General features: G+C 28.4%; 1 protein-coding gene across 4 annotated transcripts in view; it reads right to left on the bottom strand.

The window, feature by feature from the left end:
• LOC135959581 (uncharacterized) overlaps positions 1-18,842 on the bottom strand; it is a 70,879-nt gene that overhangs the window by 14,651 nt on the left and 37,386 nt on the right. For all 4 annotated transcript variants that reach the window (XM_065510538.1, XM_065510539.1, XM_065510537.1 and 1 more), the window contains one exon: positions 14,601-14,722. In XM_065510538.1, coding sequence (XP_065366610.1) covers positions 14,601-14,643 — 43 coding nt within the window. In that variant the 5' untranslated portion in view covers positions 14,644-14,722. The remainder of the gene's footprint in view (positions 1-14,600; positions 14,723-18,842) is intronic.

The raw sequence follows: 18,842 nt of genomic DNA, 5'->3' as shown, positions 1-18,842 counted from the left end.
GCAAGTTTAAGAGATTACCAAAAATGATTCTCCGTAAGGAGGTTATCAATCATCTAAAATTGGAAATTAGTTTAGAACCTCTTACTGCTCGTATACAATTATCCAAAGAAAATTTAAATTGATCGCGACAGAAATGGAACAGTATTTTCTTTTCGGATGAATCAAAATACAATTTAAGAGACAGTTAGAGAAGAACATATCTCAGACGGCCGAAGTGTAAGAGACTGGACCAAAGGTACACAAATGAGACCGTCATGTTTGGCGGTGTCAATATTATGGTGTGGGTATGTTTTTCAGAGCAATCTAGGTATGGGCCTAATGTATATCATAAAAGATACTAAAGAGTGAGCCAAAAAAAACCCGGTAAACCGTTCAATATAAAAATTCTCAATAATTCGTAAATTTACTGAAATATTGTACAAATTCATTAAACATTAAAATATTGGCATTTTACTCGGTATATATAAAGTTATTTTTTCGAAAATCCTCCCATTAAAGGTTTTATAGTTGTTTGTGTTAACTTTTTGGACGATGTCGTCCACTAACGCTTAAAATTGGGCCAAAGTTCTGAATAGTTGCGTGGTTTTTCCTCCTGTGGTACAAAATTTACATTATTGTTTGAATACCACTCAAGAGCCTTTTTTCCATAGTGACTTGATGTCAAATCGGGCCAGAAATATGAAGGCACTTGTGGCAAGGAACCGAAATGGACCTGCAAGGATCCGAAATGGACCTTGCAGTTGTGAAAAGTCTGTTTCATCATAAATATATAAAATGTTACGTAATTTTTGTTGACGTTCTGTTTCTAAGTTCTTTACCGCATTCCGATCTGAAACTTTCTGAACTTTATACGACTTCAACCCAGCATTAGCTTTGACTCTGCGCACAAAAGAATCAGAGTATTTAACTTTATGAGCTGCTTTTCTGATAGAAATGTTCGGTGCTCTTCGAAAGAGCTGTTCGGTGCTCTTCGAAAGAGTTCTTCGACTTCTTTTGAATTACCAATATCTGTTAGACCTTTTTTTCTTCCTGATCCAGGTTTCCTTTTTAATTGCTTTGGAAACAGTATGACGACGAACCTTCAGATCGTTTGCTATTTTTTTTGAAAGTTCATGGATTTTTTTAAAAGTTTTAAGTATTTAGTACTTTTTTTCTGTGATTATTTTGACCAAAATAACAGTTGAATTAATGATTTAGAAAATAAATTATTCGACATATTTTTAAAAGCTAACGGGATTAAAAAAATTATAATTTGCACCAAGGATAAGTTTTTACTGGAAAAGTGTTTCCCTAGTTTAGAGATTCCAGCACGACAATGACCCCAAACACATCCTAGAGTTGTAGCCGAATGGTTTCAATCCAATGACATTCGTGTTTTGAATCGCCAGATCTCAGTCCCATAAAAAAAGTATGGGAAATTGTAGATCGCAAAATGTCGGCACAAAATTATAGCACGAAGGAAGCTTTATCAGATGCGGTTATAAGCGAATGACAAAATATTTCAGAGGTGACAATCAAAGGCTCAATTATAATGCCCAAAAATATTACTCTAACATTCTTCTTAAAGTATGCCGATCGAATCAGAATCACTTTCCGAGTCGATTAAACAAAGTCCGTCTGGCTGGTTGTTTTCGGCCCATTATTTCACCTGGCTCCCACACAAATAACATTTAATTTTTTTTTGGATCAATCCATAATTCACCATTGTTCCCTACTAAAATCACTATAACGATCATAAAACTATTACAAATATTGGTATTCACATAAAATTCTACAGAAAAAAGTTTCATATAAACATAAGTCACCCGACCTCTTGGTATTGTCAACCACTGTATATTTTCAGTGCAAAACCATAGCAACCATCACCCACAATCTTACAGTGGGTCGAAGGTTGGACTGTGGTCGGGGAGATATTCCATACTCTCCTTCTTTTCTGCAATATTAATGTTCAGAAAATTATTTTTTTTATATGGAGTAAGAGCTTTTAAAACTGTGAACACCGGCTTAGAATTTCGATAGTTATTTTTAATACAATTTCCAAACGTAGCTCGTTTTGACCTTGTTAGATCATTAATAATGTCTTAGGGTTAGTTTTTGTATACCATCATCTTTTGGAAAATCCTTTACTTATCCTTTGACATTTCAAACATTTATTTTACTACTGTGCTCTGCAATATTAATATACGTTGAAAGAACATTTATGTTTGTTATAGTATTATTTCGAAAATTATTGAAATAATTGTCAAAATAAAAATGGGCGTGTAGAACAAAAAAATCATTATATATTAAAATGAAAATAATAATAAAAAAACTGTCAATTGCACACTCAAACTCACTCTCTACAAACGCCGACTACAGCTGATAACAATAATTTAACAGAAACGAAAAAAAATATATATTAAAAAAAAAACACTTTGTTTGATCAATACAAATAAATTTATGATAAAATAAATTTGTTTTATTTTTTTTTCTGCTACACTTAAATTTTTACTACTATTAAATAGTAGTAGTAGTATTAGTAGTATTTTTGTATCTATGTATGGAGTAGTTGTTACTTTGTCATGAATAAATATTTTATTTTATTTAAATTAGCATGTAAATAATTACCATTACAAGTTTTGTGATAATCCATAAGAATTTATACTTTCTATGATTGTTTTTTTTTTTTTGTTATTTAATTTTGTTTTTTCACTGTAAGTATTAAGTATTTTCTTCAAATTCCGTTTGTTGAAACGAAAACAAAATATCGAAAATCCCAACCGTTAATCAACAAACGAATGTTACAAATACGACTGGATTTCAATGTGAATAGATTTCAGATTCTTTTTTGCCGTTTGAGAGTTTATTAGTTAATTTTATTTTAGTTTTATTTTTTTTGTTGCTCGTTTTGTTATTGTTTATAAAAAAAAATATTATTATTATTATGTAGTTGTTGTTTTAAGGTTTTTTTGTTTTGCTTTTAGTTTAATTTTGTTTTTACATTTAAACGTTTTTTTTTTGTTCAGATTATTTTAGTTGTGAAAAAATAATGTTTTAATTTCTATGTGAATGAAAAATAGAAAGAGATTTATAAGGGAGTTGGTCGAACTCAGATGAGCACCGATTTGCAGCGATTCAATTTCAAACAAGTAAGAGAATTAATTCAGCTGTGCCGAATCTTATAGTATACCCTTCACCAAATTATACTTCAAAATACAAATTTTAAATATTTTTAGGTAAACAAAATTAATTTTTTTTCCAAATTTTTTTTTTATTTTTTGGAAAATTTTTTTTTTAAATTTTATAAATTTTAAAAAAAAAATTTTGTTTTCCAAAATTTTTTAAAAAAAAAAAAAAAATTCGGGTTAAAAAATATTTTTTACGATTTTGACCCATTGTAGGTCCATGGTTTTACATTGCAAAGGTCTTTGAAATATCTATCATTAGATATCCATATTGTCTATATTAATGACTTAGTAATCCAGATATAGGTAAAAAATCGAGGTTGTCCTGGTTTTTTCCTCATATCTCAGCCATTTGTGGACCGATTTTGCTGATTTTAAATAGGAAACTTTTCGAAAGCATGTCTGACAGAACTATTAAAGATTTGGTTCCCGAAGATATCTGGATATCTTCAGAAAATTGATTTCAACAAACAGACGGACAGACAGACGGACATGGCTTAAACGACTCCGCTATCTATAAGGATCCAGAATATATATGCTTTATAGGGTCGGAAAATTATATTGTGGAAATTACAAACGGGTTGACAAACTTATGTATAGCCTTCTCACGAAGGTGAAGGATATAAAAACTACAAAGTTAAATATTAGGACTTACCCCCAGTAAGACGAAGTCTGGTTATGTTTTAACTGACAGTTTTCATGACATGACTGACAGTTTTCATACAAAAATAATTTTAACCGACAGTATAACTATTAGTTAGCACCTAACCAGACTTCGTGTTAATGGGGGTTAAAGTTTGGAATTTTTAAAGTTAAAAATAAAAAAAAATATATTCTGCAGCCTTATAAATATGAAAGTTGATATTATAAAACCTTTTGAAGGTTCCAGATATCTGACGGATTTAAAAATTGTATCAATATATCAGATATACAATTGATTTTGTCATTACGTTAGTAACACATCAAAAACTGAATATATCTGAGACATATTCTGGATCCTCATAAGATTCTAAGACGATCTAGCTATGTCTTTCCGTCTGTCTGTCTGTCTGTCTGTAGAAAACACGATAGGGCCCAAATGCAAGGAGCTAGCTGGCTCAAAATTTCCACAAATTCTCTAAGTTTGAAAAGGAAATTGATAATAGGCAATATCGGTCCATGATTTCACATAGCCCAGATGCAAATGTCCCCCGGAATTCTGTTTGAACAGTCATAAATATGTTGATTATGCGACAATCCTGATAAAATTTTGCACAAATTAGCTCTAAGTACTCTGAAATGATATTGTAAAGTATGACGAAAATCAGGCAACATTTGCCCCTAGTCCCCATACAAGGCCCCCCTCAGTAAATGACTGGAACATTCATAATTGTCTTATAATAATTCGGGCTTAAGAAAACACCCTTTTACTTTAAATTATCTAATGGTACAATAATCGTAGAAAACAAAACAGCAACAGCTACAACAAAAAAATCCATCATCTTGATAATAATTATTATTTAGAGGAGCCAATATCTGTGTGTACGAATAAGTATTAATCTCCTAAAGGCAGCTGCAGATGCAGCAACCACACCACACGTTTCTTCTTTATGCGGTTGATGCACTTTACTCTTGGATGAGCAGCATTTAAACAAAAAAAAAATAAAAATAAAAAATAGCTACAAATACCTACTTGAACATCATAATAATTTCAGCAACAAATTTAATTAAATAATAAAATGTAGAGTAAGTAACATGTAACGTTTAATGGCTTTTCTCATATGAACCAAACACAAATATTTGAGTTTTTGTTGTTGTTGTATTTTCCAAAGATTTAATCGTTTCAAATTTGAAACGATTTTTATTGAATTGTAACCTGAAGCTCGCTCATTCATTGTTAAATAAATTTGTCATTTTGGTGTTTGCGTTTTATTTTTTTTCTTCTTAAATTTTATAAATACAAACAAATCATATGATTTTACTGTTTCTTCACTGGGTTTCACGCATTTGCAAAAAAGAAATAATAACGAAATACGTAGCAATTTGATAATTAAATTTAATAATAAATAACTGGTATTTGGTGAAAATTAATTTGAAACATTTTATTTAAATAAGATACCTGTCATAGAGCCAGTTAGTTAGTTAGTTACCTGTTGTGACAACAAAATTTCTTGCAAATAATTGCAATTACTTTCTAAAGACAATTAAGCTATTAACTAACACAGTGGGAATTTAGCTTGAAAGAGATTTCTTTAAATACAGACAATTCCTTTGCTAAAAATTTAGACATATGATTTTGACATAAATTGAACTCTCTAACTCGGCACTAATGTTTTTTCATTAATAACATTTTTATACCCACCATCAAAAAAGATTGGGTGGTATATAGATTTGTTCATTCCGTTTGTAACACATCGAAATATTCATCGCAGACTCATAAAAGTATATACATTAGGCCGGGTCGAATTCTATGGACGATAAAAAAATAAAAAATCGTATAGCAGAAACGAAATATACTGAAAATTCTATGAAACTTTCCTCAAGAAACCATAGGTCTAAAATCATATCCTATCTTGCGCATTAATTAATAAGAATTAATTCTTAATTCCATTTTCGAATTCAAAACTAATTTTATCTCTTAACCATTCCGTTAATAAATTCATTATGAATTAATTCCTAGGTTTAATTCGTTTGTACTTCAAAAGTATTAAATTCATTCCTTTGAGAATGCATTCTTCAAAGAATTAATTCCTTATCAAATAATTCAAATTTTCTTGAATTCAAATCCATTACAAAATAGCTTTAATGATTAAATTTGTCTTCAATTCAAATCTATTACATAAAGGCTTAAGTAAATTTTTTTCAATTCATTTTGTAAAAGCTAAATAAAAACCAAACTGTATGAAGTAACAATATTTTAATGCAATTTGAATTAGATTTGAATTAACAAAAATTTAATCAAAGGTTGAATGAATTATGTTTTGAATTAATTCAACGAATTCTATTTAAATAAAAGCTAGATTTATGGAATAAATGGCTGACATTTTCTAATTCCGAATTAAGATTTTAGTGAATTAAGCTCAAATTGAGTTAATTAATTCGAAGTTCTAATACCAAAATGCAAAAAATTTTTACTAAAATGAAAATATTGTAAAATATGCAAAACTATACAACAAACATTTTAAAATATTCAAATTAAATGAGCATTCAAGTAAAATATGCAAAAAATGCAATTATAACAAAATATGCAATATCAAATCGATGCCATTTTGTTGCAAATCATCTGATTCCGAAAAGTAATTGGTCAAAATTAATATTTCATCACCTGGGATGTCAATTTCATTCATTTGCATGAAATTAACATCCCAGGTGATGAAATATTTTCTGAATATTTTTCGGTTTTTCGTAATAAGTTCAAAATTACGAATCTTTTCAAAAAAATAAGTCGAATATTTCTGTCGATGAATAAAAATTCCTTTTGCCGAGTAAAATAAATATATACATATTATTCCGAAATTTTTGAGACCCATTTCGGAAAAATTCGGGAATCTTTTGTTGGACAAATTTGGATAATTAGATTTTTAATCTCTGCACTGTTTTTCCAAATTCGAATCTAGGAACACAAGAATAAAACAAGTAAGAAAGTATAGTCGGTCAAGTCCGACCATAATAATTTATATTTTTGTGGAGATAAATATATAAATTAAACATTTATGACCGATAAAGTAAAATTTCGGAAGGACATTTGTATGGGGGCTAGGTGAAATAATTGACCGATTTCAGCCAGTTTCAATAGGCTTGGTCCTTGGGCCGAAAAAATGATATGTACCAAATTTGATCGAAATATTGCGACCTGTACTCTGCGCACAAGGTTTACATGGACAGCCAGCCAGCCAGCCAGCCAGCCAGCCAGCCAGCCAGCCAGCCAGCCAGCCAGCCAGCCAGCCAGCCAGCCAGCCAGCCAGCCAACCAGACGGACGGACGGACATCGTTTAATCGACTCAGAAAGTGATTTTAAACTTGTTTTGGGTAAACCATTAATTATACCCTACACCACCATAGTGTGGAGGGTAGTGTGCGTTTGTACTGATGTTTGTAACGCCCAAAAATATTAGTCTAACACCCACCTTAAATTATACCGATCGACTCGGAATAATTTCCTATTGAAACTGGCTGAAATCGGTTCATTATTTCAATTAGCCCCCATACAAATGTCAGAAATGTTTAATATATATAGGAATCTACACAATTTTCTTTCCAAATAAGTTTTATATGTACTCAAACCATTTCACATAATAATTCACATTTCACATCTCCCATATAAGACCCACTTCCGAAAATCACTTTAACGAGCTAAATCTCTTAAAATGTTCGTATCCACATACAATTTAACAGGAATGAGTTTCATATAGACATAAATCACACGAGCTAATTTCATTGTCATAGCCCCCATATAAGGTCCACTTCCAAAAATCACTCACGAATATAAATTATTGAAATTGACAAATGTTTTTTCTCATTTACTCTGTGTAGGGTATTATATGGTCGGGCGGATATATGTATTGATATATCACTCATGGTGAAGGGTATACAAATATTATTATCTACAGTAAAATTCATTTAAGTAGAAATTTTTTGGCGTAAATTCTCTTTAAAATTGGAAGTAAAATAAAAGTATGGATGATTTTTTAAAGACACATTCCCTATAAGATGCTTTTAAAGATAAGCATAGTCATTGGAACAGATGCGGATCCAGGGGTAAAAAACTAAATTTTAAAATTATTTGCCACCAAAATCACAGATTTTTTTTTTGTCGATTGTGACCCATTGTCGGTCCGAATTTCTGTGGCGTTATAAAAATCGTTGGAAAGATCTTTGGAATGGCTTTCATTTGATATCCATGTTTAAAAATATATATGACATATTAATCGGGGTAATCGTAGTTTTTTATCATTTGTGGGCCGATTTTCTCGATTTGAACTAGGACTATACCCGATATATATGTATCAATCATGGTAATTTTGAAAATTTCGGACGGACGGATCGGCTATATGGCAATATGTAATGATCCAATATAAATAACAAACAGAATGACTAACTTATATATACAGAGGTGGGTCAATAAGTACGCGACTTTTTGAATTTCCCGGCTCTTAACCGAAAGGGCAACACTGCTTCTGATAACATGCATCCGTCAGTTGACTCCAGTCAAAATTTGAACCAGTTGCGTCGTTTAGTTTGTGTTTGACAGCCATTGATAGCCATTGATAGCAGACTACCCCGTTACTTGGAGAGAAATAGCATTATTTTTTGCGGAAGAAACAATCACTCAAATACAGACTAAGCTAGATAAATAATATGGAAACTCTGCGGCATTAATTTCAATGGTAAAAAAGTGGTCGTACAAGCTCGGAAGATGCCGAATGTGTGGACGACCATTTGAGGTCTTTAAACCTGAAACAATTCAAAAAAATCACGATATGGTGTTGGTCGATCGGAGATTTAAAGTACAAGAAATTGTGGAAGTCATAGGCATCTTATATGGTTCAGTGGTTTCAATTTTGAATGATCACTTGGATATGTGAAAGCTTTGCACAAGATGGCTGCCGCGTTTGCTCACGATCGGGTGCACAAAAGGGTACGCACATGTGTAAAACAATGAAGTAGGCTACGAATGGTTCCCTCATCCGCCCTATTTTCCAGATTTAGCCCTCCCCGAGTGACTATTTCTTGTTTTCAAACCTGAAGAAATTTCTCGCCGGAAAGAGATTTGACTCCAACGATGAAATAATCTTACAATAAATACATATTTTAATGACCTCGACAAATCTTAGTTTTTGGAAGGTATACAACATTTGGAGAAAGGAGACTACATTGTAAAATAAAATGATTTTTTTTTTATCCAAAAGCCTGTGTTTCATTCAAAAAGGCACGGACTTATTAACTCTCTCTCGTACCTCTACCGCTCTTGGTGAAAGGTATTAAAATCATACCAAGGTGAATTAATACAGGTGACTGCAAAGGAGAATTCGGGGAAATAGAAGCGAATTCATTCCTTTTTATTTATATATGGAATTTGACATTAAATTTACATTCTCTCAGTCTCGTTATACAAAATTAATGAATTCGCTTGAATTTACCTGAATTCGCTTTTGCTGCATAAATTCGCCTTGAAGTATTCTAAGATGCAGGGTATACATAGAAGATTCGGCTCAGCCGACTAATGAACTCTGCCGTGTTTAACATTTAAATGGCCCTAACTTTATGCTGAGAAGGGTTATGACTTTATATTTCGCATTTTGTAGTTTTTAGGAATGATCAAAGCATTTGAATTAGTTTTAACGATTCTCGAACACAATTACTTTTCATTTTTAGTTGGTTATAGATTTATATTGACTTTTTTGTAAGTTGTTAAAAAATAACAGCAAAATAGGCACTTGCTTTAACTTATACAGTGATGAAAGTATGATTCTCCAAGAAGTAGTTTAATATTTCTTTACATTTAAATACCAAAGTTTTCAATAACAAAATAATTAAACTTGTATTCGCATTTCATTTCAATGGCTTGAAGTTTATTAAAAGTTTAAACATAATTTCTTTAAAAGCGAATGTAAGTACTCGTGTAAATGTATTACGATTAAATTTAATTCGAATTGTTTATTTAGTTTCTTTACATTATTATTAAATTAATTTTTTTTTATACAATTTATGTATTTATTTGTTATTTATTATTATTATTGTAATTCATATTACAGTTATTTTAAGTATTGCTATTTATTATTATTTTATTTATATTGTATTGCATACAATTACTATTTAAATAATTTTTTTCCATTCATTTCTGTATAACACTTGCTAATTATTTTGCTGTTTTCTAAATTAATTTATTTAACTGTAATTTCGTTTCATTTTCAATTGAAAATTATGTTTTTTTGTTATTATTCTTATTAGTTTTAATGAATTTATTTTTATTGTAGGTAGTTATTATAATTTGATTTTTGTTTAAATAATTTTATTTGATTATATTAGAATTTGTTTTAGCTAGATGGTTTTTTTTTGGTCTCGTGATTTGGTTATCGCGTTAAGGAGTTTTCGTTAGAAAGAAGAAACAGTTAAAGCAACAGCACTCACTCATCATATAAAAAATTAGTTCATAACAATTGACAAAGCAAAAATTGTTGTTTTTTCGGTCTGGTTACAATTTTGTCTTCTTGTTCTTATTATTGAAATATAATTATTGATCAAACAACTTTGTTAGTTTCATACACATGCATGCATATCTCTAAAAGAGAACCTGTCTGTTTGTGTGCTTTGTTTTTTTACATATCGAATATATGCAAATGCACAACAAACACACTCTCTCTTACATATTTTAAATGCATATTTTTATTTAACACAGTGCACAGTGGTGAAGGTAATTTAATTAGAACTTCCGAATTGTTATAATAAGATTATGGAAACGTAAAACGTAATGAAACAGTTGAATTTAGCGAGAAAATAAGGATGAACATTTGACAGTTGTACACTCTCTTCATTCATGAGGGTTGTTATTCGAATATTCGAAGAAAAAAACTTTTTTTTTTATGATTGAAAAATATTTTTCAATTTAGAACAACAAAAAATTTGATCAATAAATGACGAATAATCGAATTATTACACCACTGTGCAATTGGTTTGACAGTTTTAGGCAAAGTTGTAAGAGTATCTGTGTGAGTTTGAGTATTTTATATATATCTATGTATGTATCTGTACATAAATATTTATGTATGAATTTTTATTTATTTACAAAAACAGAACCGTAAACCGTTGATTTGTTTAATTCTATTTCTAGGGTTAGACAGAGAGAGAGAATGAGAGTAATATTGAGTTAAACCTGTTCGCGGTTTGTTTGAGTTTCATTAAAAATGTGTGAATAAATTTAAATCACTATTTGTCATCAAGACATTCAAATTAATTTATAATTTTTGGCAGCGTTTTATTAATTTTTTACAAATTAGAAAAAAGAATGTAATCTAGGAAAAGAGTATTAAAATTCATGATTTTTAGTCATTCAAATATTAAAAGAATATAAATAAAATATCTTAAATTAATTAAAATTTTTGCCAGTTAAGTAAGTATACGAAGTATAAATTGACTAAATCGTAAAAAAAAATTCTTTTGTTTTTATACTGATAATTCATAATTATTTAGGACTTTAATTCTAAATACTCCAGGAATTATTCAAATAAAAAAATCGAATAATCAGAAAAATATTCAGAAAAGTTGTTGGTAATGTTTGTGTTAAAAATTAAAGATTTAATTTAGATTTCCTGAAAAATTATCCCAATAATTAGTCGAATAAATTTCTAAGCGATCTAAAATAGCTGAAATTGCTATTATATAATTTCAGTTAAGACAAATTTTCGGATAATAATTCGAATGATATAAAAATATTGGAATAAAAACCTGAAAATTTATTCGAATAATCTAAACAAATTTAAACAATTTTGTTTATTTGTTTTGTTACGTACATAAATAAAACAATTTTAACAGATTTCTTAAAAAAAATTCATGGATAATAATTCGATTACTTTAAAAATATTCGAATAAAATAAAAAACCGAATAATTTAAAAAAATATATTGAAAAATTCTTCTTTTGTTTTTATATTGATAATTCATAATTATTTAGGTTTTTAATTAAAAATACTCCAACAAATTATTCGAATAAAAAAACCGAATAATCAGAAAAATATTCAGAAAAGTTGTTGGTAATGTTTGTATTAAAAATTATAGATTTAATTTAGATTCCTTGACAAAATGATCCGAATAATTTATTTAGTGATGTAAAAAACGGAAAAAAATATGTTTATGTTATTTTCTTATAACATGGATAATAATACGAATAATCTTAAAATATTCGAATATAAAGCCGAATAATTAATTATTCGAATAATCTAAAAATAAACTAAATCAATTCTTTGTGGTTTTTTCTGTTGTATACTTTTATTATTTAAAATTCATAATTCGATTAATTTAAAAATGTTCGAATAAAAAAAACTCGAATAATTGAAAAATGTTTGCTCTGTTTTTATAATGAAAATTCATACTTTAATAAAAAACAGAAAAAGTAGAAAAAATCGTATAATCTAAAACTTCTCGAATAAAAAACCGAATAATTAATTATTCGAATAATCTAAAAATAAACTAAATCAATTTTTTGTGGATTTTTCTGTTGTTATATTTATTATTTCAGTTAAGATTTTTTAGAAAAATTCATGGATAATTATTCGATTAATTTCAAAATATTCGAATAAAATAAAAACACGAATACATAATTAAACAAAAAATATCAGAAAAATGTTTGCTTTGTTTTGATACTGAAAATTCTTACACGAATATAACAACAGAATAATTAGAAAAAAAAACGAATAATCTAAAACTACTCGAATAAAAAATAGAATAATTAATTATTCGAATATTCTCAAAATAAACTAAATCCATTTTTTGTGGTATTTTCTGTTGTTATTATTGCAGTTACGACTTTTGAGAATAAGTCATGGATAATTATTCGATTAATTTCAAAATATTCGAATAAAATAAAAACTCGAATAATTGAAAAAAATACCTGAAAAAAAATAATCGAATAAAATAAAAACTCGAATAATTGAAAAAAAAAATACCTGAAAAATGTTCGCTATGTTTTTATACTCAAAATTCATACTCGAATAAAAAACAGAATAATTAGAAAATAAAATCGATTAATCTAAAAATATTTGAATTGATAATTCGAATAATCTAAAAATAATTTTTTTTTGGTTTTTCTGTAGGGATTTTTGAGAAAAATTCATGGAGAATTATTCGATTAATTTCAAAATATGCATTCGAATACAATAAAAAATCGAATAATTAAAAAAGATACCAGAAAAATGTTAGATTATTTTTATACTGAAAAACAGAATAATTACAAAAAATCGAATAATCTAAAAATATTCGAATAAAAAACCGGTTAGAATTATTCGAATAATTTAAAAATAAACTAAATCAATTTTGTGTGGTTTTTAGAAAAATTCATGGATAATTCGAAAATTTGAAAAATATTCGAATAAAAAAAAAAAATACCTGAAAAATGTTTGCTTTTTTATACTGAGAATTCATACTCGAGTAAAAATCGAATAATTAGAAAAATATTCACAAAGTTGATTATTGGAATAAATATGTATTCGAATAATTAAAAATATGCATAAAAAATAAAATTGGTAAAAAAATCCACGCATAATTATTCGAATTTTATTTTTCAATACATTATTCATGAATACGAAAAAACTTATTTTTTTATAGAAATTCTATTCTAAAAATAAAACACTCGAATAATTATTGGATAATTCAAATATAGTTATTCCAATAAAATCCTAATAATCGAAAAAATATTTCCTAATACTATTCTTCAAAAATTCACGAATAATTATTCGAATAAAATCCGAATAAATTAAAAAAAATATGAAAAGAATATTATATTGAAATAGAAAAATTGTTTAGATTTCAAAATAAAATTACTCTGATAAGAGACCAATTACATATTTGAATAAAGTTCTTAGGCTTCAAAAAATTCTCAGTATTTATTCGAATAAAATAAAACGAATAATCGATAAATCAGCTAAACGAATAAATTTTATTTAATATAAAAGTAATGGTTATTTTACAGTTCTGACTTTTATGCCAAATATTGCAATTGAATGTAAGTCATCATTTTGGTAAAAAAAAAAACTAAATAAAAAACTGTTGCTTAGCAAATCGTATACACGATTTATAGAGTTATAAAATATTAAAAATTAATAAAATGTAACAAACTATAAATTTATTTCACAAAAAAAAATTATAAACAGCACGAACGAATTTATAAATAAAATATGAAAAATTATTTATTGACTTTTCTATTAATTGATTTCGTTTATTATTGAATATTTAAGTAATTATTTAAGCAGGCATATTTTGTAAAATTAGGTTAAAGAAATTGTTAAATTTATTAACCAAAATTACTTAGTATTCTGTTGAATTAGATTAAAAGCGGTAATATGGGTGATTTTTGCTTAATGTTCGAATTAAATATTTGGTCAATTCACAAGGTCTCCTATCATGTCATATTGTCATAATTTCCTAATATTTCACAATCATAAGCTTTGCTCCAGTAGTTGTAAAATTTGCAGGTTTTAAGGAAAATCGTTTCCGTACTCAAAATTTCAAAACTGTAAATCTGACTACCAAGGGAACAGGCCTATTATTATCAATGTTGGCTACCGTAGCCGAAACGATTAATTTGTTTTATTTCTGAAACTGTATTTTAGAGGCAACGATAATCGAAATGAAAATATATTTTATAGGTAACGGTGACTTAGCGGTAACGTTAGGCAATCTTGATTATTTACATGCATTTGGTTCATTTTATATTAATTTCTTTTTTATACATAAAGTAAACTTACCCAAATCTGTTAATATATGTTCATTGTAAAAGTCCATGTCCATCTGTGCTAAATTTACAATATTTTTTTGTTATTTCGAGCATCCTTCCAAAATGTGTTTAACAAACAATTTATCTAAAAACCTAGAAAAAGATTTGAGAAAAAAAAATAATGAAATATTTGTATCTATAATTAATTTTAATTAATGATAAACTGACATATACTATAGGCGTCAAAAGTAAGTAAACAATAGTGATTTATATAATTTTTTAAAAGAATGAAATACATTACAGTCCCACCTAAACCGAAGCTAGTATTCGGCCTAATTTGCAACAGAACGAAACTATTAAATTTTAATCGATGTAGAATTATTCTATGATTTTCATTATTAAAAAAAATATGAAATAATTTTCTGGTGTTTACTCACTTTTGAGGCTGTGTGTAAATTATTGTTAAAAATATCATTAGTTTTTAGGGTAATAAAAATAGTTTATTTATTATTTAAAACTAATTAATTTTGTGATTATAATTTGTTTATAGAAATAATACTAAAATTATTTTCATTACCTAGATGGGCAACTTGGTCCGCTTGATTTTTTCTATCTAATTACTGCAAATTAGATAGAGTTTTATTCATTATTGTTTAAAATTAACTCAAACATTTATTTTCCTAACCGTAGAGTTGCTAAAGTTAATATTTATCTATTGGGTTTATGACTTAAAAATGCGAGATTTATAGATTTATAGGCGTATCTTTTGAAGGTCACTTATTTATTTAACAATTTTTATACCCTTCACCTTCGTGAGAAGGGTATATATAAGTTTATCATTCCGTTTGTAATTTCTACATTTTTCATTTCCAACCCTATAAAATTCTGGATCCTTATAGATAGCGGAGTCGATTAAGCCATGTCCGTCTGTCTGTCTGTCCGTCCGTCTGTCTGTTGAAATCAATTTTCTGAAGACCCTAGATATCTTTGGGATCCAAATCTTCAATAATTCTGTCAGACATGCTTTCGAGAAGTTTGCTATTTAAAATCAGCAAAATCGGTCCATAAATAACGGAGATATGAGCAAAAAACCGGGGCAACCTCGATTTTTGACCTATTTTTGATCTATATATGGATTACTAAGTCATTAATATAGACAATATCGATATCTAATGATAGATATTTCAAAGTCCATTGCAACGATGTAGATAAGGCTATAGTAAGTTGGACCTACAATGGGTCAAAATCGGGAAAAATATTTTTTAACCCGAATTTTTTTTCATCAAAAAATTTTTTCATTCAAAAAAAATTTAAAAGAAAAAAAAAATTAAAAATAAAATAAAAAAATTTGGAAAAAAAAATTTTTTAAAAAAAATTAAAAAACAATTTTTGAAAAAAAAATTTCAAAACCAATTTAAAAATAAATTAAATTTTGTTTACCTGAAAATATTAAAAAAAATGTATTTTAATTTTTGGTGAAGGGTATATAAGATTCGGCACAGCCGAATATAGATCTCTTACTTGTTTTTGATTAGAAAGGATCCAATTTTGTGACAACGTCATATGCTGGAACTTTTGCTGTACTTCGGTTCAAAATTTGTACTTCGGTTCAGAAGTGATGATTTTTACACGGACTATAAAGATCGCCAAGTTTGAAGTCCAAGAATTGGAGGCATTACTCCATGAAGATTGTTGTCAAACTCAACAAGAGCTTACAAAATCATTGGGAGCTACTCAATCCGCAATTTCAAAACTTTTGCAAGCATCAAAATTCATTCAAAAGCAAGGAAGTTGGGTACCATACGAAGCCTTAAAAGACGATTTCGTATGTCTGAAATGCAGCTTGAACGCTATAAAAGAATATAATTTTTGCACCGAATCATAACTTGTAAAAGAGAACTTGGGATAGGCATATCATATCGTCTTCCAAATGAATGTAAATATTTGCGATCATGACAACTTGTAATACACTACTTGATCATAATACTCGCGGCAATATTGGTATTTCTGTCGACAATTAGGCGGCAATTCTCTCACTGAATGCCTATACAACTTTATGTTCTTTAGTCAGACAATGTAAAAATGATCGTCTATCTGAGATTACCTTACTTTGGGTACCTGCGCAAAGAGACTACTATGGCAATGAACAGGCAGACGAATTAGCTAAATTATGATCTTTTTTGGATATCTGCAATGCGGTTTCAGTAGAAATTCCACTGGAGACTATTAAAAGTATTTTCTTCAGACACTTTTTTACAAAGGTTGAGAATAGCCATGGTAATGTCACCCTAATTTAACAAAAAACGAACTATGCAACTGATAACCCGTAATAGAAGGAATATATTACGAAGTAATATATCCGAGTGGTGTGGTCTTGCCAAAACGGGCTCCTTTCGACTCTACTTGATGGTTCGCGAGTAGTGAACTACCAATGTAAACCAACCAACCAACCATTACTTGCGATGAAATATGGATTCATTACGATAACCCGAAGTGTAAGAGATCGTATTTGAAGGACGGCCAACCAGACGAATCGACATCAAAGCCAAATATCAATGTCGCTAAGGTAATGCTCTGTATTTGGTGGGACCAAAAGGGTCCTATTTATTATGAGCTGCTGAAATCTCGCCAGATCATGACAAGTAACCTGTACTGAACACAACTAATCGCTTGTAGCGAGCATTGGCCGAAACACCCCCAGAATATACGGCCAGTCATGAAACTGTAATAGTCCATCATGACAACACTCGGCCACATGTTGCAATACCTGTTAGAAATTATTTTGAATGAAGTGGTTGGGAAGTTTTGCCTTACCCGCTTTATAGTCCAGACCTTGCTCAGTTCGACTACTATTTGTTTCGATCCAAGGAGATCGCTCTCTCTGGGATACGCTTCACTTTAGAACAGAGTATTCGATATTAGCTTGATTCCTTCTTGGCCTCAAAAGATGAGTAGTATTTCTTTCTGTTAGCGAAAGATGGCAAAATGTCATAGCTAATAATGGCCAATACATTGAATAAATTTTTATTGTTCAAAAGTTTCAAAATAAAAGCTAAAAATTACAAAAAAAATCCCACTTTTTTAAATCATACATCCAATATTACGAAATTTTAGAAAAGTTATTAGCCTTTAAAAATCGTAAAAAATGAGTAAAAATAATAATAAAATAGCAACAATAATAGTACATTTAAGACGTATATTAAGTAACTAAATTTAAAAATTTACCACCACAATTGTTCTCAAAAAACTAAATTGAAAATTTCTTTCATTATTAATCTAAACTAAACTTACAAACAAACTATACGATACGATACTAAAATACAATACAGTATTGTATTTGTATGTAGTTGTACAACAAATGAAAAACAATCTTACAGATTTGTGTAGAAGAAAAAAGCAAGAAAAGAAAACAACAACAACATCATGACAATATCCAAATAAAATGACAACAATATGTACAATAACAACAATTTTGCTACTTAAATATTTACTCTCACTTACAGATACTATGTACATTAGGATGGCCCTTCTTTTGGACGAGAAAATAAATCGTCCCACAATAAACAAAAAACAGCGATAAAAATTTAAACAAAAATTTGTTTCACCAACATATTTTTTTTTGAAATCCATTTTTTTCGACAAAAAATTATTTTTTCATTCCAATTTTTTATTAAAAAAAATTTTTTTTCACTCAAATTTTGTTCACCTCATTTTTTTAACAAAATTTTTATACCTTTCACCTTCAAGTTTGTCATTCCGTTTGTAATATCCACAATATAATTTTTCGACCCTATAAAGTATATATATTCTGGATCCTTATAAATAGCGGATTAAGCCATGCCCGTCTGTCTGTCTGTTGAAATCAACTTTCCGAAACCCCCAAATAACTTACATACACGATTCATACATCAATATCTCCGGAATTCTTCCGGCTCGGTTGCTATTTAAAATCGAGAAAATCGGTCCACTTTATTACTAAGTAATTAATTTAGATAATATCGAGCCCTTAGCGCCAAATTATCGTAAGCGACAAAACACAAACTTTACAGGAGAAGGTTTTTTCGATTATTTTGAAATTTATACATAGAATTAAAAATATTATGATGCGATATAATATAATTTCGTTCAGCCTATTTGTCTATTTTTCAAAAATATTTATAACTATTGACAATTAAAAATTCATGGAATACTTTATATTTATTGAATTTTTGCATAGATAAAAATTTTTCAAATTGAAATAAAACTGTTATTTATGAATAGTTTTTAATGTAAT

The sequence above is a fragment of the Calliphora vicina genome, chromosome 5, assembly GCF_958450345.1.
Source record: "Calliphora vicina chromosome 5, idCalVici1.1, whole genome shotgun sequence".
Classification (NCBI taxonomy): domain Eukaryota; kingdom Metazoa; phylum Arthropoda; class Insecta; order Diptera; family Calliphoridae; genus Calliphora; species Calliphora vicina.
This window is presented reverse-complemented; position numbering and strand designations above follow the sequence as displayed.